The sequence below is a fragment of the Odontesthes bonariensis genome, chromosome 6 (genome assembly GCF_027942865.1).
Source record: "Odontesthes bonariensis isolate fOdoBon6 chromosome 6, fOdoBon6.hap1, whole genome shotgun sequence".
Taxonomy (NCBI): Eukaryota; Metazoa; Chordata; class Actinopteri; order Atheriniformes; family Atherinopsidae; genus Odontesthes; species Odontesthes bonariensis.
The window spans coordinates 31,102,678-31,124,852 of NC_134511.1; the positions used below are offsets into that span (position 1 = coordinate 31,102,678).

Sequence of the window (22,175 nt, forward strand, 5' to 3'; positions counted from 1 at the left end):
GTGAAGAGCTATTATGAGGCATCAAGCCAGGCATTCATCCGTTCCCTCTTTGTGGCTCTGTAAGCAGACAGGAACATATTTGAACAAGACGGTGGAGCTGTAAAGTGACACCTGAAACCTGTTAGGACAGAAATGTGTATCTTTTAGGCAGAGTATCTATTTGGTTGTAGATTTATTTCCAGATGGACGACCAGCACACTAATCAGTAGGATAAAGGTTGCTAATGAGCAGCTATGAATTGTTATTTCACCTTAGGATATTTCAGGTCTTATACTAGATGACTATGTCCATCTTCTATGTGAACTAAACAGACCGGAAATACGCTCACCAGCCACTTTATTAGGTACACCTTACTAGTAAAAGGTTGGACCCCCTTTTGCCTTCAGAACTGCCTTAATTCTTTGTGGCATACTTTCAACAAGGTGTTGGAAACAGTCCTCAGAGATTTTGGTCCATATTGACATGATAGCATCACGTAGTTGCTGCAGATATGTCAGCTGCACGTCTATGATGCCAATCTCCTGTTCCACCACATCCCAAAGGTGCTCTATTGTATCTAGATCTGGTGACTGTGGAGGCCATTGGAGTACAGTGAACTCATTGTCATGTTCAACAAACCGGTTTGAGACGATATAAGCTCTGTAGCCATCAGAAGATGGGTACACTGTGCTCATAAAGGGATGGACATGGTCAGCAACAATCAGGTGGGCTATAGCGTTTAAACAATGCTCAGTTGGTACTAAGGGACCCAAAGTGTGCCAAGAAAATATCCACCACACCATCACACCACCACTACCAGCCTGAACTGTTGATCCACAGCAGGATGGATCCATGCTTTCATGTTGTTTATGCCAAATTCTGACCCTACCATTTGAATGTCGTAGCTGAAATTGAGACTCGTCAGACCAGGCAACATTTGTTCAATCTTCTATTTTCCAATTTTGATGAGCCTGTGCGAATTGTAGTCTCAGTTTCCTGTCTGGGATTTGGCCAACAGATTACTCTGCAACACAGTGGCTGGCCAGGATCTCGCCACCATGAAGCCATTCTTTTCATCTCGTGTTCAAAGACCTCCCCATTACTGTGTCCAAAATCTACAGGAAAATTATTCACCATATGTGAAAATGATGGGTTGGGCTCCTCTGCTAAAGGCTTTATTTGTCCTCTCAACATAATAATTGCAGAGGCTTTTATGTCTTCAACAAAGAATAAAGACCATGACAAGGTGATAGGTAGGTAAACAAGGGTTTCAAATTGTTTATTCTTTTAACATCACTGGCAAATATAAATCGCTGCTCCATGGTTCATTGTCAAAGTTTTTTTTTTCCCCACACGCATTTCCAATTAATTCTTTAGAAGACAGTGTTCAAATTCTCCAATTCTTAAAAATTAAGTGCAGAAAATGTCCTATTAGTGAGAGAACAGACATTTGACCTTTCGAAGGAGAAAGGCAGCAGGTGATGAGGATGTTAATGGAGCTATGATGCGGTGTGTCCGTGAGTGTTTTGTATGTAATGTATGAAAGCACCACGCCTGAGACAGTCACAATGAAAAGGAATGACCTTTGTGATACTTTTCTATATCATACAACACTCACGTGTTTTACTTGTGTTGGGTCATACGTTTGTGTCTGTTTTAAGGCATTATTAGCCATGTTGAATGCAGGGACAAAATGTGCAAAAACCAAATATACACATGAACATGAGTTTCCCCTGATGCTGAAAGCTGTAGCTTAAACAACTGGTCTGACTGCAGTTTTGTTCTTCGAGAGATTCCAACACCTACTTCTTAAGGCAGATGCTGAGAGCACCAGGGTCACCGTGTTGGGGGATGTGGGAGGGAGAGGTGGCGGTTAAAAGGGCAATAAACGCACATGACCCCCGAACGTCTACCGAAAACTGCCACATTTTGGGCACGATCTCACGCAATAGCAGCACGCACAGCCTGTGGAGGGGGGGGGGTCACGCTCATGCGCAGTCACTTTGCAAACGCATGAACGCACATATACAGGTAGACTGGCAGAAGGCAGATAACAGGTAATGTATGGGGGAAAAATGGGGGAAACACCAGACTCCCTTGGACATTAATGCTGAAGTTGAACTGAACTGAACTTGCATTTTAATAGTAAACGTACAGGAAACAATTTTTTTAAGCCACCCACCCAATGAATTTCTCTCTGAAGACAGTGACGAAACACACACACACACACACACACACACACACACCGTACGCACAATCACGCAGAGACAGATGGCGTTTTCAGTGAACACACCTGCCCACTCACACCTACTTCTCATTACATTTTCCCTGTTAGCGTGGCTACACAGTTCCTCTCCGTTTGAAAAGGTTTCAACATGACAAAAATAAGCAGCATGCCACACTCAAAGTTTAAACAACCTTGTACTTATTTTTCTAATTTTGACTATGTTTTATTTATTTTTTTGTTTTGGTGTACCATCTTCATGCTTTAGCTGAAATCTGCAAGAGACGCATGCACGAGCAGGGAGCTTCCTTTGGCACTGAGCTGCTGCACCGCAGAGTGGATTTACATTCAGCTGTCTGCGATCCTCTCCCTGCCCGTGACGATTCTGAACCCCACGAACAGCTACGAATATCCCTCGAGGCCATTTCGTCTGAGGTTTCCGGTGAAGGAGGAATCATCGCCTCTCTCAACCTGGCCACCAGCTTCTCAATTTTATGCGTTTTTATTGAACATTTTTCTGAATTATTCTGATTCTTTTCTTTCATCCCACTATCCCTCCATTATAACAGGGCAAACTGCTTTTAAATAGCTAACAAATAGAATCAACCATCAAGAAAACGTGCCAAATTCAACAGCCACAAAACGCCTCGAGGCACAACAGACACTTCTAAATATTCTATAGATCGACTTGGCTGTGCAAACAAACTACGTGTGATAAAACTCTTGATAAACCTCACAAGAAGTACATAAGCTATGACTAAATATATCTTTATATATTCATCTATATATTTAGTATATCTAATAAATACATTTGCCAGTAAACATAGATCTTTTTGAAAACTATTTACATTAAAAGGTGTAAATTTCTGCAGAAACAATAAATAGCTACTCAGAAGGCAAGGCAAGGGAGAGAAAACCTGTGGTTTGAACATTTTAGTGCTTTTTAGGCATGAACACAGAAAAGAGTGTGTACCCACAGAAGGCTAGTCATCCTGCTTCGGGGGGCGACTCGCCTCGTCTCAAACTAAACTCTCCGTTTCAGAAATAGTTGGCAGGAACATCCACTTGCAAAAATAATGCTTTGTCTCACCCGCTTGTCTTCTCTACACCATGGAATGTGCTCAAGTCTCTCGACTGCTGTAGGTAGATGGGCTCTTCCCTTCCTGCTAATACCTGCTCAACGGGGCAGTGAAGGAGTAGTGTACAAAATGTACCAGCACCTGACAAAATTAACCTGCATTCAGCCCGTCTGGTGTTTAAAGCTGTCATAGCCTACAGCGCCTGCCGCCGCTGCCAGGCCCAGACATGACATACACACACATGGGAAGGAGATGCTGTAAAAACGCCACAGTCATCAGAGAGAGAGAGAGGCAGAAAATGTCAAACCCACCCCCGAAAACCTTATCACAACCCCAGACCCTTTCACAATCTCATGCTGCACGATTTTTCTTTTGTTTTTCATCTGAACGGCAGGCGTGGACATGAAATCACAGGGCATTTGGGGACCTGTCTGATAAAGCTTGGGTACTGAAGGACGTATTGCTGTCGGCCCCGAAAGTTTAACACCATTCATCTGGTTTAGTGTCTGCTGACTAACGTGTTTTACAAACATTCACTTAATCTGGTAGCATTACTACCGCAGCTGCAGCAGGGGCCTTCTTAAAAGACGGTCTTTAAAAAGACAACATTTTTCTTTACAAAAACAATTTTAAGTGCAAGGTACCATGCACGGGTGGTTGACTGGTGAGCAGGGCAGAAAAAACAGCCCCACATCAGTGTCACACCTTTGAGAGGTCTCACTGGACATAAAGGAGCAATGGAGGGGTGTGTGTGTGTGTGTGTGTGTGTGTGTGTGTGTGTGTGTGTGTGTGTGTGTGTTCGTTTGTTTGTTTGTGTGTGTGTGTGTGTCAGAGTAAAAGTGAAATCTCATAAGTGCTTCCCATGGCTCTTGAGGCATAGAAAAAGAGGCAGTGGGACATTGTGTGGTAACATTCTCTGGCTGAAAGTTGTATTTGGAAGGACGGAAGGGCGGAGGGGATGGAGTGTCTTTAAAATCCCGCTCGTTTGATTGGCGCAGAGCGGAGCGGGCGACACCCTTAAGACTGACGGCTCATGAAGGGCTGGATGTGGGTGGGTGTCTCAGAGGTGCTGCAGTCTGAATGGAAGTCCGCTGACGCTTGGCTGGACGAGAGACCTCTGACTTGGTCAGTCCTAACAGGGAAGGAGGAAGGAAAAGGGGGGGAAAGGAGGACTGAGTGGAACAAAGGTGTGGTGAGGCAATCAGGGGGTGGGATTGGCTGAGGGGAACGGTTGGGTGTTGGGTCAGTGAGCAGTGCTGTTTATAGGCTGCAGCCAAGCTGCTTGGCCCTCTCCTGAGTGTCCTGCAGGCGCAGCAGGCTGGCACTGGAGTAGCCCTCATCGCTGAAGCTGCTGCGCAGGCTTCCACGCTCGTCCCCGGAGTCGCTCACGCTGCTGGTGCTCCACTCCAGGTCACCCAGCAGATAGTCTGTCCCCTCCACGTCCACGTCCAGGTCCTCTGTTAAACATGAGGAACACAAAGACATCGCTGTTATGGGGCCGGATGAGGACTCGGTATCAACAGCTATCTGTTCAGATTTCTCTGATGTGATATTAGTTCAAATGACTGGGAAGGATTGTCAGATTAACATTGTTGGCTTTACAGATCACATTTTTAATATTCAAGATGTATTGTTTTTATATTATTAGAGATATTGTTGTTCAAGCTCCATGCATTTTAGCTCCTGATGCTCAGTGGGATAAATATGACTTCCATTTCTTTCATTTTCTTTTTCCGTGGCCTTTTCAAGTTGAATCAGAGAAAGTGATGAAGACAAAACTGAAAACAAGGTCGCTCTCAGGTTTACTGCGTAAAACAGAAAGTTAAAACCCAAGCGATGGTAAGACTGCGTGGTTACTCCTCAACCGGCAGTACTTAAAAAAAGGAGTGGGACGTAATAATAGCACAATGTTTAGTTAAAGGCTCCTGTACACCTTTTCACAACAGACATTTTGAATTGAAACAGCACAAAAAGCTTTAAGTGCTTTAAAGGTGGTGGCGTTCCACTCCTGAACCTGTTGTTTAATTGTAGAACATACCAACACAAATAGATATTACTACGAATAACACCGTAAGCTCTTTTCCTGTTGTGGAGTAATTTTCTGAATCTGTTGACAAAGATATCAAGTGCTCGAAGGAAGAAATGGTGAGAACATGGCTCCAGGTCTTCGGGAGGCTGTGAGGACTTGTGTTAATTGTTGCCTTTTAAATACAAACTACAAACAAAAGGGTTGCACACTGTAGTTCAAAAATATGCAGAAAATTGTGAGAATTTTGAAATAATTAAAACATTTAATTTCGTAAGCAACATCATTTCGTAGGAGAGGGTGATCAGGACTCATTAGGGTCTAAAATCTTATTATTTAGGGTTCCTTTGGTGGAAATGTCTGGTCCTCCTGCAGTTTCTCCTCTCTGCTGTACCCCTACTATCTACATACAAATATATCATTATAGCTTTCCCACCTTAATTAGTTAATGATTAGCTCAACATTTGTTCCAAACATGAAACACCACATGTGCTTCATCCGTGTTTACATGGTATTTTGGGCACGGGAAGATAAAAAAGAAGCAGAACCAAGAGCTACTTTCATGACCTTTGATGGTCGTACTGCACACCAACGTGGGTTATTTTGTTTAAAGATGCAATCTTTGATTAACTCGTAGGTTTGCAGTACTAAGAGAGTGATGACAAATCAAAACTTCTTAAACGCATAAAATAATTTGAATTCCTACTGTTTTTAAACAGCAGAAAGTTTATCACATTTCTAAAGAACTCACTTTGACTCGAGTAGCTTAATATCAGTCTTAAAATCATTGTAAAATACACTGAAACAGTGTTTTATCATTATAACCGGACACAAGTGTATTTATTTTTTTTTAACCACATATTCTGCTACAAAAAAAACCTACCTTATACCAAAGTATCATTTAAAATCCTTTGAGTTAGGGATTTTCTTCAAAGCATGCCCCCTTTATTGCTCTTTCAATGCTGTTTCATGTAATTTGAGTTCAGGGAGGACTGTTAATATAAATACAGACTGACCACAGAGGTGCTCTCAGCACTTAGACCTCACATGTTTAAATGATCTAAGTTTGTCAAACCACCTTCTTCAACCTGCATAATAACTGGCCAAGAAGGTTTCAAGAAATGCCCCAAGATTATTTGTATTATTATTATGCACTACATAGATAATACTGAACTGAAAGATGAAATCTTTAAAAGACAGAACTGGCCACAGCGTTGTCTGTGTGGAGGCTCACCCTGGTCGGACTCGGACTTGTCAGAGGACCGAGTGGAGCCGGTACTGTCCATGCGGGTTCTCTCCACCCCCAGCTGCTCCAGACGCCTCCTCAGATGTCTCTGCTCCCGCTGTAGCTGCTCCAAGGTGTGCTGAGATTTCCTGTCACTCTCCTCTAACCTCTGCACAGTTGGCGTGACAAAACAACACACATTGGAGCCGATGCCATTGTTCGCCTGTCTGTCACAGCCCACAGGAGCTTATCGACAACACAATGCTCGCACACTTAACCGCTGCAGCGGTCAACAAATTGCCCTCTTCACACTGATTAGGCGAGTGTGTTTGCACACAAAAACACACACCTTGATATGATCTTTGGCCTTCATCAGCAGGCTGAGGGTGGTGTGCCTGTTAGCATCTGGTCCCAGAGGAACGAGGGATTTCAAGCGCTCTAGGCAAAGCCGTAGATGTGCCCGTCTGGAGAGAAACAACACAAAGATGGAGGAAACAGTCATATATCAATTTTCACTGACAAAAAAAAAAAAACCTGATTTAGAAACACACCCTCTTTCTGAATTCAAAGCCTTCTTAACTTATCTCACTTAGTTTGAAGACACAGTGACAGCCTTACACGAGCTGTGTCTGAGAGATCGAGTGAGGCGTTATTGGATTTCATTGGTGTGACAAAAGTGCACATTTATGGTGCACCTCGAGCGTTTCTGAACATGTCACATGGGATGAAAAAAACCACATCCTCTGCAGATGTCCAGTTGAAATGCTGACACAGGTCATTACAGTGACAGACACTAAACTTATTTTAAGACAACTACAGTTATGTGAAAAAGAAGAGCACTAATCAGGTCTAAATCCAGGTAAATACAACCTCAGTTGAACAGCACATGACATGTTACACCTTCTCATTCAGTTAACAAAAACTAAGCTAATATGAAGAAGCAGCTTTAGCTGTCAGACAGATGGCCTCACATTTGACTCTAGAATACTTTGGTATAGAGAGGAGTTCATGGTGGACTCAATGACTGCAAGGTGCCCAGGTCCTGTGGCTACAGAACCAGCCCAAATCATCATCCCTCCACCACCGTGCTTGACAGCTGGTATGAGGTGTTTGTGCTGATATGCTGTGTTTGGTTTTCTCCAAACGTGCTGCTGTGCATTATGAGCAAACATCTCCACTTTGGTCTGGTCTGTCCAAAGGAGATTGTTCCAGAAGTCTTGTGGTTTGTTCAGATGTAACTTTACAAACCTAAGCTGTGCTGCCATGTTCTTTTTAGAGAGAAGAGGCTTTCTCCTGCAACCCTTCCAAACAAACCATACTTGTTCAGTCTTTTTGTAATTGTGCTGTCATGAACTGTAACATTTAACATGCTAACTGAGGCCTTTAGAGTCTGAGATGTAGCTCTTAAACTTCTGTTTTAATAGAGGTGCTCAAACCTGTTGATCAAGTTCAATTGATCAGCAGCGCCTGACTGTTACTTACCTGCTTAATTCCTACGGAAGCAGCAAAGATGGACTTCACTTTTTCACACACAGCGTCTGCATTTTGTCATCAATAATAAAACAGTGTCATTTGTTATGTGCTGTTGTTCATTTGAAGTTGTCGTTAACTCATTTTAAGACCTGATGAGGAAATGATGTTCATTTCATCATATCTTTATACATAAACCCTTAAAACTCAAAGAGGATGCATTTTCTTTTTTTTCCTTTCTTTGATAAACAGTTAATTGAGAACACGATTTGGAAAGTTTATCTTGTTAGTTACTACATCCACAATTGTACTGTAGTGTTTTAAAATGACGACTAAAACAGTGACATGGTCATCAGATCCCGGTGCCGTGTGGTCAAAGCACTCATTCAGTTAGTGGCGGATGTTCGTCACACTGCTGTAAAGTTCTTGCAGTTCATGTCTTTTTCATACTGTTCACTTCTCTGAAAAACTGACCACACAGATGCTTCAATGTAGAAATCAGATGACCTCAAGCAACTCCTGTCAAGTTACACAATCAAACGCTTCCCCACTTTGTTTTGGCAGAAAGTTAAAACAATAAAAAACAAAGAGAGAGAACCTTGTTGGCAGTAATATCCCGGATCAGTATGGAAAATATTAAAAACTAAATTATAAACCACTGACAGTTTAGATTGCGGATCTGTGTGTATAATTACGGAACTAACTGCTTGCCTCACTCTTTTTTTTTTAATCTCCATGCCAACACTTGTTTTCCTCAACCACAAATCGACCCTCATCGTGTCACGGCTTGAGGTAATTGATCCGATTTTGCACAGTTAATTCTGCCACTGGAGTACACTTTGAACAACTTCTTTGATCACATATGCAGTTGCGTTTCCTTGGATTTGGAATTAGATTTAAAGTGTAAAACTATGCAAAAAATGTAAATAATCACCCAAAAATAAAATCCTAAGCCAACAGAAAAGAAAATTTGAATTATTTTTGGCATTTCGATCATTCTTATTAGAGGTTTTTATAGAATTTTTAATAACCTGACGTCTGTTTCAGAAAGTCAGCATTATTACATAAACTATATACTACGTTTCACTGAGCAACAGTGTGCAAACCCTCAAATCAGAAATGTGCTGAAAGCCTGCATTCATTTGAACCGATTACTAATATAACCTGTTATACACCCACACAAACAGCTCATATTTTCATTCCTTATATCCACCGTGTTTGCTGCTGTAAATCTCTCAGCTGCTCTAATCTAACAGCCCTGGCAGTTGCTGAAGTCTAGTGGGTGTTGGTAACCGCTTGACCTCACTGTTACACAACACACACCTCCAGCTCCAGCCTCGTCAGGAGGGCTACGCGTCAGTATGCTTGTGTTTTCGCCTGGGCGGGTGGGCAGTGCACGACAGTGAGTGTCTTCTGCTGGGAGAGCAGTTCATTTACTGTCTGCTGCAGGTAATCCTGAGGCGAGCGTCATTGCCGGAAAGAGTTACTCAAATTGGACTCATCGAGAGGTCTACGAGTGATCTGAATGCGTGCAGAAGAAGCACAGCAAAATACCTCCACCCCTACACGCTGCAAGAGAAGCTCCTGCACCCAAACAGGGAAAGCTGAATTCAACAGCTGAAACCCTGCGCTCATTTCTGCGCCGACTCAGTTCAAAGGGCGTCCAGACTGCCATTACATAACATGGAAATGTCCTCGCTTAACTTGCTCTGACATAATAAGGGATCAGGAGGCCAAGCTAATGTTTGTCAAACAACACTGATGAGCAGCACACTCCTCAAACAGCACCGGTCACATGGTGTTGGAGCGAGACAGAAACACAGCGGTGTGTCAGCAACAGGTTATTCTGGATTAGTGTGTCAACAGGCGAGTGTGTGTGTGTGTGTGTGTGTGTGTGTGTGTGTGGACCGTGAGGTTAAGACCCAGTTTCACACTGAACGTACAAGTTGAACTTCCACAGAATTACAGCTACCAGTTATAGTTTTGTTCATGCTCCCATATATGGTTTCTTTCATCTACTCAGGACTAAATCTAGACCAGCCGGGGAACTTTACCTTACCAGCATTAAATCACTCCGCTGTCCTCGCTCTCACCATCTGACCCGAGAGTGAGCGGCCACGGTTAGCATGGAGATACTTGCGTGCAAAGAAAAAGCACGACGGTGACTGGAATCATGTTACCTGGACATAAACGCATGCACAGGTGTGATCCGGTTTCAAAGCGCAAAACAGGACTTGGAAAGTGTGTATGGCGATTTCACCAAAGCAGGAGGTGGTTTGCCATTATCGGAGGCCAAATCCCACTCAAATGCCTGATTCTTTGTAGGACTCATATTTCAGTTCACGGTCATCGTGACAGTTATTTGCGATACAGACAAGCAACGCATTTAAGACACTGCGACCTGTGAATATTTGGCACTTCTGCTGGTTGAATGACGACAACTACAGCGACTAAATAGCTGAAATAGTTTTGTAAATCAGGTGAATAGTTGTGCATGGAATGATTAGAGTGCCATAGAAGATGACAATCCTCTCAAAGAATAAGAAAAATAATTATTTATTCTTTTATTTTCCTTTATATTTCCACATTTTCTAATTTCTACATTTATTCTCTCATTAATTCCTCTTAATATTTCTAATTTATTCATTTATTCTTTTAATAGATTCCAATCATTCCGTAATTATATGCAATAAAACTACCATATCTATAGAAAGTTGTCAAGACAGGTCAGTTGTTCTCTCTAACAACACTGGATGCTATCAGGAGCCAAAGGGCACTCTACACTGAGTCAGCTGATACAACAGCAGCACCTCATATGTCCTCTTCAGTGTCAAGAGGGGCCACTGAGGTAGTTTAAACCACTGAACCGAATACAGTATTATATTAAACAATCACGTGGGAGTGGTTTAATACGAATAAACCTCACTACACCAGCTCCTTAAAATGTGTAATTTGCTGACAAATGTGAAAAAAGAAGTGATTTTCCTGCACTGACACTTAGCCAAGCTACAAAATCCTTCTCAATGTTCTAACATGAGACCTGAAACAGAAGCTGAAATCGTTTGCTATTGGTTTTCTCCATCTGTAACATCATAGCTGGGAAGTGATTTATGCATCGGAGTAAAATGTGTGTCAGAAAAACGGGGGTCTGGTGCAGAGGGAGTTTTAAACATGCCTGCTTTGTCCTGAAATGCAAACGCAAAAATAATAAAAACTACCGTATTGAGGTGTTTAACTCCAACAATTAAATGTGCCTTTTCCCCAATATCATATTCATTTTTCTTGTGTTACATTAACATGCAGCCTGATTAAGCTGCAAACTGAAATAAGAAATATTTGTTTTCCCGCTTTAAGTTTGAAAACCAGCAGCTTTACTTCACAGTGACTCCTACAGATCCAACGTGAGAAAAACACATTTTCCAAGCACAACCCATTTGTTATGGTCAAAAGTAAAATAATTTGGCTGGTGTGAGCGGATATTCCAATATTCAAATGACACAAAGACACAGATTTCTTCTTTCACATACCTGTTCTTTTCCATTTCATTGTGCGTAGACCTGTGGAGAGAAAACAAAATGATAATATCGTATGTGAAAAGCCAAACATAATAACAGAAAGAGCGATGGAACGGATTATATTTCCCCCCTTCGTGTCCCATCGCTGCAGTGCAGGAGCTGACTGAAGGGGAGTGAGCACCACACAAAAGGCTGTGAGGTCGGATACGAGTATTTAGAAGACAAGACCAGATTTTCAGACAAATGAAGAAGAAGCTGGGCATTTTAGCCTGTACAATGTAGGGAGGAAGCATTTTTTTTTTTTTTTTTAAGAAGCACTTTCCCACACAGACATGTGGAGGCCCAGGGGTAAACATAGTAACAGTAACTAAAAACAGAAGGCTAGAGTACACAGAACTATGTCCTTTCATATTGGCTGATTATCCATTATACATGTAGTCCTGGGCAGGGTGGGGGAGGGGGAAACACAGTGGAGGTAAAATGAGAGATGGCGGCTTGCTAGAAGCCAGCATGACTCCTGCACTGCGGTGTTTAGGTGGCACACGCACACGTAAACAAACGGCAGCATACAGACGGAGCAAAGACAGAAACAAGGTCAAGTGCAGGTTTTGGAGGAAATTTGCCAGAGACCTGTGGAATGAAAGGGTAAGTGAGAAGGAGGCACCTTGAGAGAAGAAGAAGAAGAAGATCCACTCTGCATTCTTGAACTCTTCTCCACCTCCACCTGACCCCAACCCCCCTCTTAGTCCCAAAATAGTCTCTGCATTTTCGGCTATGAGACTGTCTCTGACTGTCACTCACAGACACACACGTTTTAAGTTTTAATTCAAATGCATGATGTTGCCACGTTTGGCAACTTTTTAAAACAACGTACTGCCACACGTAGAAAGCCTGGGAATGCATCACAGCTTTAAACATAATGTATTTTCACCAGGATGTGTGTTGTGTGTGAGTGTGTGGCTATCATCATGTTTCAGACAGCCACTGTTGGTGCTCTCTTTCTCATTTGGCCCCCTCTACCGAGTGTACATTCCTGTCCGGGGCAGACGGCCACTGGTGACATAACAGCGCTGGCAGCGAAGTTGCCCCATAAATTCAGGCTTGATTTCAGGCTGTGGAAGATGTTGCATCTCCTGCCATAGTCTCATACCTTCCACATGTAACACCCTTGCTACTACGGAAAATCTGAAATTAAAGAATTGTGTAAAAGTAGATGGTAGATGTAGATGGATCAACTGTAGATGGAACAGTAGATGGATCAACTGAAGGTGTATCTCTCAGGTTCTGTGTCAGGTCTTTGCTGGATTTATCACTTTCAGATGCTGTTCATCTGCTGTACGCTGCACACCATGCTGACATTTTCAGTTAATAGCTCTTTGGGAATCACCTCGTTGGGGCAAATATACTATTTTATATCTAATTGTCTCATCTTTGGTATATCTTTTTCTAATAGATACAACTAAAGGACCCAAAGACCTTCAGAAAGCCCGAAGAACTATTGCTCAAGACGACTTTAAAAGATTAGAAGTTCTAAATTAATTCAGACACAGGTTGGGACCTCTGTACCTGAGCTTAATCTCGTAATTCCACATGTACAGAGAAACACATCTAACTGCAGTAAACTAGAATAATTGGACTTGCTGTAATTTCCACTACCAGAAAGCTGGCCAGATAAATACAGCAGGACCAGGTCATATTTTCACATGTTTATTAGCCAATTAGGATAATATTCGACATGAATTTGTAGTCTGGTGCATCTAAAAACATGAAGTTCTACAGTAAAAACACAACCTAATAGCAGGTTATGCAGTACACTAAAAGTAGTACACTTGAGACGTGTTAATAATTCCTGCGTGTGTACAGAGAAGACAGTCGATCAAAGTTCTGCTGGTTTAGCAGCTGAAAGCCTTCCCACACCAACATCCCTCTATAACAAATAGCGCTGCCCTGCTTGTAGACTGATGACATCTCTTACACACAGGCTGGTGGCCCCGTCAGCGTTAGAGCCTTCCTGTGGGATGTTTCAGTTGGCAAACGCATTGGTTTTAAAACTTATTTAGGAGCCAAGTTCACTCTTAAAGATGCACCAACTGCTACTGCTTTGAAACTGATACATATTTCTGTTTCTGACCGTTTCCTTCTTTAACGATCTACAACCGACCGCATACACAAACATTTTCACCACTTCTCTACACCGAGACGCTTAAATCAATGGTCACTGTAAAACACCGAGCCCTAAATAACTTAACATTGTTACTCAGTCTTATTCTATGTACTGTATTCTGGTGTTGCACTTTGTTGAGCATTTAACATTAGCGTGGAGATGCAATTGTACCCTTTCCTACTAAAGGGTGACGTGTTTTTTGTGCAACGGCTTAAAGGAAGTCGGGTAAGCTGGCAGAGCAATCGCAGTATGGAGAAGCAGGGAGGATTTCTGACAGGGAACAGATCTTTTTAGTGAAAACAGGCCCACAGAAAAGAACCTGAAACAATCAAAACCTTCAAATTTTAGTGATTTCTACACCGCGTCACTATTGCTCCACATTTTCGGCATGAGCGATGGCTACTGAATCCATCCTGCTGACGATCAACTACAAATCTTTGTGTGTGTGTGTGTTTGTAAAATAGAGAAGCTGGTGTTCTCCACTGGCTGCCAAAAGTGAGAGCGGAGAAGGAAAAAGCACAGAAGGATGGAGGAGGTGAGGAGAGAAGGAGGAACGCGTGAGAGGTGCAGAGATGAGGGGGAGGGAGTCACTACGACTGACACACATGAATGTGTACACAGCAGAAAGCCTCCCCTCCCCCACTGTTCACACATCCATACGTAAAGGATGCAACAGAAGCTGGAGGGGCATGTATATCCTGTGTTGAATGGTTTGAAAAAAAACCTCAAACCTCTAAATGATCATAGATCATAGATCATTTAGAGATCCACTTGTGTACCCTAAGAGGCAAATTTATTCAGAACTAGTGCTGGTCTGCCTATAAATGGTCATAAGCTGATATCATGTCTCATCCCATCAGATCATCTCATGCTGTGTAGACACCCTGATTAGTAACAAGTGTGTCTCCGTTTGCCATAAAAAGCAATGAGTAATAGCTGAAAAACTGCTCACAGATAACGAGAAAGCCACTGTAGGAGTAAATATGAAAATTAAATGGCAGTAGGTTAAAAAAGCTAGAAATGAGCACAAACCAGAAGCAGCCTTAAATCTATTTGGCAAACCACAGTAGCACCACATTTTCTCCGCTTGGCATGTCTAAAAATGTTGTTCTACAAAGCTTGTTGAGACATGATCTGAAGTGAAAGCATGTTCTTGCCGCACTGGATGCCATGATCCTTTTAAAAGATGGAGGAAATGGAAGAACACCTGATTTGTCATCGTCGATCAAAGTGCTGCCAAGCACAATGGGCTATCTTGGTTATATTCTATTCAACAGACACAGGGAATGATCAACATTTTCCTGTTTATTCAGTAAAAGCTGAAGCTGAATTTCCTCATTTCTTTGTGGCTTAAGGAACGGGGAAAAAAAAAGAAAATTGAAAAGCAAGAATAAAAGAGCTTCAACTCCTGTGGTAGAGCAGGTGCCAAACAGGTCTCCTGGTCAGGATCACGAAAACAAACTGCAGTCTCGTCACAGAGATGCAACAAAAATCTGTTCCGACATGATGGATTTATGGGAATTCGTGTTACAGACGCTGAATGAACTTGTGTCCACGGAGGTGAGGGGTCTGCCAGGACAGGCCCCCCTCACTGAAATGTCTCCTGCAGTCACCTTGACTGACCCACTTTGTGGCCATTCACTTCAAAGCCAGGCTGATGTTTGCTGCTGTCAGTCAAATTTGAACACACTCTCAGCCACAGCTTGTAACATCAGAGGAGCCTTTCTGTAGAGTTATGCAAAGGTGAGACATTTGACTTGAACGTTTAAAAGTGAGTTTAACATTGTGTTTCTAGCTAGAACCTTCTCTAACTGAGAAGCAAACATCAAATTTGGCTTTTCTTTGGGCATAGCACCAAAGCTCATACACTGTTTCCAGCAGCAAAAGCAAAATATGACTGAGGCTGAAACATAAACAGCTTAAACCTGCAAGCAGTGGGGACAAACTTAAAGAGGGGACATGATGGGTGGCTTGTTGCAGAGCAAACAATGACAGAAGTGAGTTTATGGCTGCAGGCTGGACTGTGAGGACACTTCAGCTTGAGGCATCAGACAGGAAATACAACCAAACTAAAATAAACCGCACTAGAAGTTGGTTCTGCTGTTGGGCAAAGAGCAGAGGAAACGCCACCAAATTAAACAACCAACCCTGACTCGATCCCCTCAAAATGTATGTTCCTCTTTTAGGCTTTTTTGTTGACTTAATTGATTACATTAGGAAATTTAGAGTACGGCCTCTTGACATGGAAAACCTCAGAATTCTTTGCTTTCATTTTCACACGACTGTACACACACAAGGAAAAATTAAACAAACTAACAAGAAGGAAATTAAAATCTTAGTTTAAAAAAAACTTGTGAAGCAAGTTGTTATTGTGCAATAATGCAGATACACTATTTTTGGTCCTGCTGTATTGTAAATGTGTCAGGAATAGATAACACATAAGTGGCAGCTGCTGCAACGCGTTTTTCAGCACTTTATTGTCGGCCGCAGGTCCACAGGCAGGAGGCAGGAATGATGCAATGAAACACATGGATACTGTAGTCCTGACTACATTACTGTCAGTTCAGAACTGAACAGCCAAATCTACAATTAAATTTCACGAGCTAGCGCTAACCATGTAAGCATTCCTTCCAGACAACAAGTTACCTAGATAAATCTGAGGTTGTGGATTTCCTTCAAGAGTTTATACTGGCGACTTTAAGAGGAAAACAAAGCAAAACAGTCAGGCTGTTTTAGATAACACAATTTAGTCATGTGCAATATCAATAATGAGAGGTTACTTTAAAAACAACTGTGCTAACCTGCCACATCATCTTCTGTCAAATAAACCCTCTTATTTCATGGAGCCATGATGGAAGCTGAGCCTCTACCTCAACTGTTCTCACAGTCTGCAGCCAGACCCCTCTCACAGGTTTTTGACACAACAAGCCAAATAGCCTTTACCTGCTACTTGTGTTTTTCTTGCTTTTGCTTTTCCTTTTCAAGCTTTCCCTCTCTCGACTGTTGATGAAGGGCAGCATGGAGGCATAGCCATGTTCATCTTGGTCACGTGTCCTGATATCTGCTGATGCAAAAATACAGTCACAGTGAAAGCAAGGTCTGGAAAAAGAGGAATGCAAGATGTGCCACAACTGAACCTGGTCATTTGGATCTCAGTAGCATTGCCTTACGGTGAGATGCAAGCGTACGATGAATAGATTCCATGCAGTAAATGTATACCCCCCCCCCCCCCCACCCCAAACTAGCCTAGTCAATGATGTCACCCTGAACTGGAATAAACTCCACCAGCAAACCACAACAGGAGGAAAGGAGGGGCTTCCTTTAAAACATTGTCTCCTTGCCCATCTGACTGCATCTGCAATTTATGCATTGGTTGCAAATACACGTTTTAATTTGTATTAAGTAATCAAAATCATTCACAACCATCTATCATCTCACATTAAGCACAAATTTGGGTTCGATGCAGCCTGTGCAAAATCCAACAACATTAATGTATAGAATAGTTACGTGATGTAATAATAAATAAAAAGCCCCAGTCTGCTTTAAGACAGTGTAAAAGAATATGTGCATAGATTCGAGCCATTTGTGGAAGGGATGCCACAGCAAGGGGGTGGGAGGAAAACCATAGCAATGAACAAAATTATACTTTACCTCGTTCCCTACGGTCGAGGTACTCGGCTGCTTCGATCAACATCTGCACCATTCCGATAGCCGCCATTTTCAACAATAACACTGATAATATAACAATCCAATAAGGGATTCCGACTGTTCCCAACGTTCCTCCGGTCCTGTCCTGATGAACGCTGGTGCTTTGCTGTTATGTCAGTTATTTTAAAAGGCGAAGAGCAACGTTTAAGAGTTAGTCCAGTATAACCTACCAGTCTGTTAAAAGCTCAAACTGGTCTTTTCTGTTTTGGTTGTTTAAATGATGTTAAAATTAAAGGTTTGGCTAGTCAAAACTGACGCTAACACCTCTGAACAGCTAATAATACTTTGCTCCTTGTGAACCAATTTGTTGGATTAATGTCGCCGTTAGCTTCTCGACACAAACAAAACAAATGTCTGCTTAAGGTCTACAAATTTCCCGAGTACTGCTCTGCTGGGGGGGGGGGGGGACATAAATAAATAAATAAAATATACACTGGTTGGCTGGTGTTAGCGCTAATGACAAGTTTCCAAAATCACGACAAAAAACTTCTTGCTAGCTCGGTTTGATCTTTAAAGCGTCAGCAAATGGAAAGGAAAAAACGTTAGCCCGTACAGTTGTCACACACTTGCCTGATGTGAAATGGGTATAAAAAACAGCGAACAGCACGGTGCCATCCAACCTTATCGGCTCGGGGGGGTTTGGGCTGGCTAGTTTTGTGCTGGGCTATCGCTGATAACGCGTAATGTGTCTTGTTGGACACGCAGATAACGACCGATATCTAGTAAGGTACAGCGACAGTTTGTCAAAGTGCTTCCAAAATAGTGACTTGTTAATGTGGACAGCAGTTGCCTACTGTACTCTACCACAAAGCCTCTGTGTGCTGTTACGTGATTGGATGTAAGCTTTAACAACTCCAGTTATTATTGGTTCTCTAAGCCGTCAATCATCAAGGGGGGCTCGGCACTGACTGCCACTGTGGACCTGGTTAAGCCATTTTGTGTCCAAGTTTTCTTGATTTATCCATAGCAGAGCTATAGAGTAAAGGCAGGAGCTGAGCCGTAATGAACACCGTTTCCGTGCAACACAGTCGTGATTGGTTGTTTTCTGATAAACTAGTTGGCTATTGGCTTCAACTCCCACGAGCTAAAGTGATCTCGCCCTTTTAACCGTAGACACGCCCTTGAGCCATGCTGTTTCGCGGTGTAGTGCAATGATTGGCTCCCGTGGTGTTGTTTGCCTTATTTCGTGCCCCATCATTGGTTCGATTAACATACTCACTCGCTATTAGTTCCTTTCTTATCATATGACAAAATGTAAATTTGCGCAAGCGCACAATCAGTGAATGAACACACAAGTAGCGATAGCTAGATGAAGCTATTTGGTGCTTTACCGATCATTTTCATGTTTAAGGCTACAAATAAATATTTCAATACTAAATCTCTTAATTATTTAAATACTGCTTTGAAACACGATCACATAGGCGAATATCTCGGCAACGGGAAGTGACATTTTTAGACTTGGACATACAGCTCCCAAAAGATTAACCCTACTCACTTAACATTTATTTTGTAAATGTTCAAGCCTTTCATGATGTCATCTATTGAAATAGTCACGTGCATTTCAGCATTTCACTTCATACTTTGCTGTGAAACAGAAAGTACTTCTGTTAGGACTCAGGATGCTTTGAATCTCGTGAAATTGTGCACATGTATGGAGTTTAATAGAAATGGTTATTGGGTGCGAAAAAATGGCTCAATAACAGCAGACATAATTTAAAGAATACGGCTCCAACCACTATTTTCAATTGAGTTTATGACATTCAGTAGGCTACATGCATTTAACCTAAGCTATAAAAACCTATAGTCTTAATCCAACAAAAAAACAGGCCGTGTAGAGATACAAGTACATGTGCTCCGTCCTGGCAGTAAAAGTCAGTAATTTGGGTATTTTGTTTATCAGCTGAAAGATAACAGTTATTTGGAGATCCACCTCCTGAAAAAAATAAATAAATAAATAGGGATGTCTTTAATGCAACTGTAGGATTTTCTTTTCTTTTAGTTGCAGTGGTCCCTATTTCATGTGGTATCTTTTCATGTTCCTAAATGATTTTCCCTGAGATTTTCAGTTAATTATTGATACATTTTAAAAAGACCATTAACCTGTATGACAGTCTCTATGCAACCCATTTCTTGTTGGGTTAAGGCTATAAGTGCAAAGGTGTTTAACAGTGTTTTTGTGTGTAGCTCTTTGCATGTTAAATGTGTGAACCAACTCCATCAAAAATAGTGGTTTGAGCTGTATTTGTGAGTCACCTAACCAGATGTAAGAAAAAATTTAACAAGGTTAAAAGCTTCCAGAGTCTCGACAGAAGTACTTCTTGTTTCACAGTAAAGTATTGAACTGGGCCATCTGGACATAGTGAAAAGAAATTCACTGTTTCAATAGAAATCGAGAAAGGCTTAAAGCTGCAGTCTGCAACTCTTTTTCAAGCATAATGCCTGGAACTGTCCGGGGATTCTGAAAGTAGTACATTAAATACCCCAATACAAAAAAAAAGAGTTCTCTAGGTCCCCTATATGTCCCGCTAGGTCCCTCCAAAGCCAACAGGTTTGTTTACAAAATTGCAGATCGGACCGGTAAAAGGTAACCAATCAGGTTACGAGCTGGGCTCTGCTGCCTGTCAATCACCGATTGTGCACGCGCGATACAAGGTAGGCTCGTCCCCACGCTTATTTATCTAGACTATTGAACTTCATTACGGGCTAGTCTACTTACTGTGTCTTCCATGATCGCAAATGACAGGTGAGTTGATGAATGAGGAGTCGTGTACGCGCATCTGGCGTGCACGTCTACGTGCACGAGTTCTCATGTGTTTTGATGGGGCGGGACAGGAAGTTGAATAACTTTTTACTTTTCGGTTAAAAAATAAGCATTTCTTGCATTTTGCGACTACGGAGGTCACCGTTTTCAACTTCAAGCGTTCTGATAGATCATGTAAACTCTTAAAATGCCAAAAATGAGGACTTTACGTATGACAACAACAAATCCTGCAGACTGCAGCTTTAAGCATTTACATATTAACTTTGAACAGTTTGGGGTTGATCATGTTGGAGCTTTCATACTGGATAAAACAACTTCCTGTTTCATGGCAAAATATCAAAAGTGTCAATCAGGAGGATTATGCTCATGAAGTTATAAGACTTACAAAAAGTGTGGTCAAAATTTGTGGGACTTGTAGTGTGAGAAGACCTGAAGAAGCCTCAGACTGATCACACATCACTGTTTCAACACAATCTTATGAAGAGGATGTTTAGTGTTGTTCTGTTCCTGCAAATACCTGGGGGTGGTGCTGGATAATAAACTGGAGTGGTCTGCCAACATAGAAGCAGTGTACAGGAGGGGCCAGAGCCGTCTCTTCTTCCTGAGACGGCTCAGGTCCTTCAATGTTTGTAGTGATATGATATGCATGTTTTATCACACTATCATTGAGAGTGCACTGTTCTATGCTGTTGTCTGCTGGGGGAGTTGCACGACAGACAATCTAATATACAATCATTGTAAATATTTATAATTTTTTTTAGCTACTTGACTAATTTGAATTTCCCCCATTGGGGGATGAATAAAGTATTTTTCTATTCTATTCTATTCTATTCTATATGTTCACTAACTTGTGCAGTATTCTCCTTTTACAATCAGTTCCAGGAGCTCTGAAAATAGAGCTGACACTTTTAGAAGATATAGAGCATTTTAGTGCATACATCGAAAGACCTCAGCTTGTTTAAGTACAGTGTGTTATGTCCTTTCTTGTAGACAGCCTCAAAGTTGCATTTTAAAGTCAAGTCTGCTGTCCAGGTAAACCCAGGTACCTGTATTCCTCAACCACCTTCACCTCTTAACCTGGGATGGAGACTCCTAGTCCTACTCCTAAATCCACAATCACCTCTTTTGTCTTGTTTGTTTAAGTTGAGGTGATTGCTCTCGCTCCACGCCACAAAGTGATCGACTAGTTCCCAGTATTCAGCATCTTGTCCATCAGTGATACGCCCACCAACTTCAGTCATCTGAGTATTTCTGAAGATGACTCTGAGTCATACTGGAAGTCTGAGGAGTACAGAGTGAAAAGAAATGGGCAGATCACAGTCCACTATGGTGCTCCTGTGCTGCCGACCACAACTCTTCAGTCTCACAAACTGTGGTCTCTTTGTCATGTTGTCAATAAACCAGGTGGTTGAGGAGGCATCCATCTGTACCTTCTGGAGCTTTTCAAATAACAGTGCAGGCTGAATTATGTTAAAAGCACTGGTGAAATCAAAGAACATGATTCTCACTGCGCTGCCTGCTTTGGCCAGATAAGAGTGGACTCGCTGAACCAGGTAGATGATGGCATCTTCATCAACTACCCCAGGACGATAAGCAAACTGGTGGGTCCTGAAAGGTTATAACCTGCTTATTTAGATGAGCCAGTGACAGTCTTTCCAGGACTTTCATGACATGGGTTGTAAGGGCAGCTGGTCTGTAGTCACTGAAGGCAGATGCATGATATTTCTTATATAGGAACAAGGCAGGATGTCCTCCACAACTGGAACTTTCTCCTGACTCAGGCTATGGTCGAAGAGGTGCCGTAGAATCCCACATAGCTGTTCTGCAAAGGCGTTCAGCACCCCAGGACTGACACCATGTGGACCTGAAATGTCACGTGTATTTCCAGTTCTCTTTGCATTACATAAAGAAATGAGGGGTGGCTCAAGATGACTGCTAAATACTGTAGTTAATATTCTGTTAGAGTTGACTAAAACTCTATCGGTCATTGAACCAATCAGATACTGTGTAGGCCAGAGTTATTC

General features: G+C 42.0%; 1 protein-coding gene across 3 annotated transcripts; it reads right to left on the reverse strand.

Annotated features, from left to right (window-relative positions):
* Positions 1-1,229: 1,229 nt before the first annotated feature.
* mxd1 (MAX dimerization protein 1) lies at positions 1,230-18,183 on the reverse strand. 3 transcript variants are annotated; one of them, XM_075468299.1, is made up of 7 exons: positions 17,961-18,183; positions 17,334-17,496; positions 16,626-16,743; positions 11,531-11,560; positions 6,883-6,997; positions 6,543-6,702; positions 1,230-4,739 (listed from the first exon to the last, which is right to left on the reverse strand). In XM_075468299.1, the coding sequence occupies exons 1-7, from the start codon at positions 18,003-18,005 to the stop codon at positions 4,543-4,545; spliced, it is 828 nt and encodes a 275-aa protein (XP_075324414.1). In that variant the 5' UTR covers positions 18,006-18,183; the 3' UTR covers positions 1,230-4,542. The 3 variants fall into 3 exon arrangements, with proteins under 3 accessions (XP_075324414.1, XP_075324413.1, XP_075324415.1); XM_075468298.1 differs by having other exon boundaries at positions 16,626-16,746; XM_075468300.1 differs by having other exon boundaries at positions 16,626-16,746; positions 17,334-18,183.
* Positions 18,184-22,175: the final 3,992 nt, after the last annotated feature.

Coding starts and splice junctions, on each gene's coding strand:
- mxd1 (XM_075468298.1), bottom strand. CDS start 18,005: ATGGCACCGTGCTGTTCGCTGTTTTTTATACCCATTTCACATCAG. Junction 16,747..17,333: donor CCTCGACCGTAGGGAACGAG/GTAAAGTATAAT, acceptor TTTTTGCATCAG/CAGATATCAGGACACGTGAC. Junction 6,998..11,530: donor AATGAAATGGAAAAGAACAG/GTATGTGAAAGA, acceptor GTTTCTCTCCAG/ACGGGCACATCTACGGCTTT.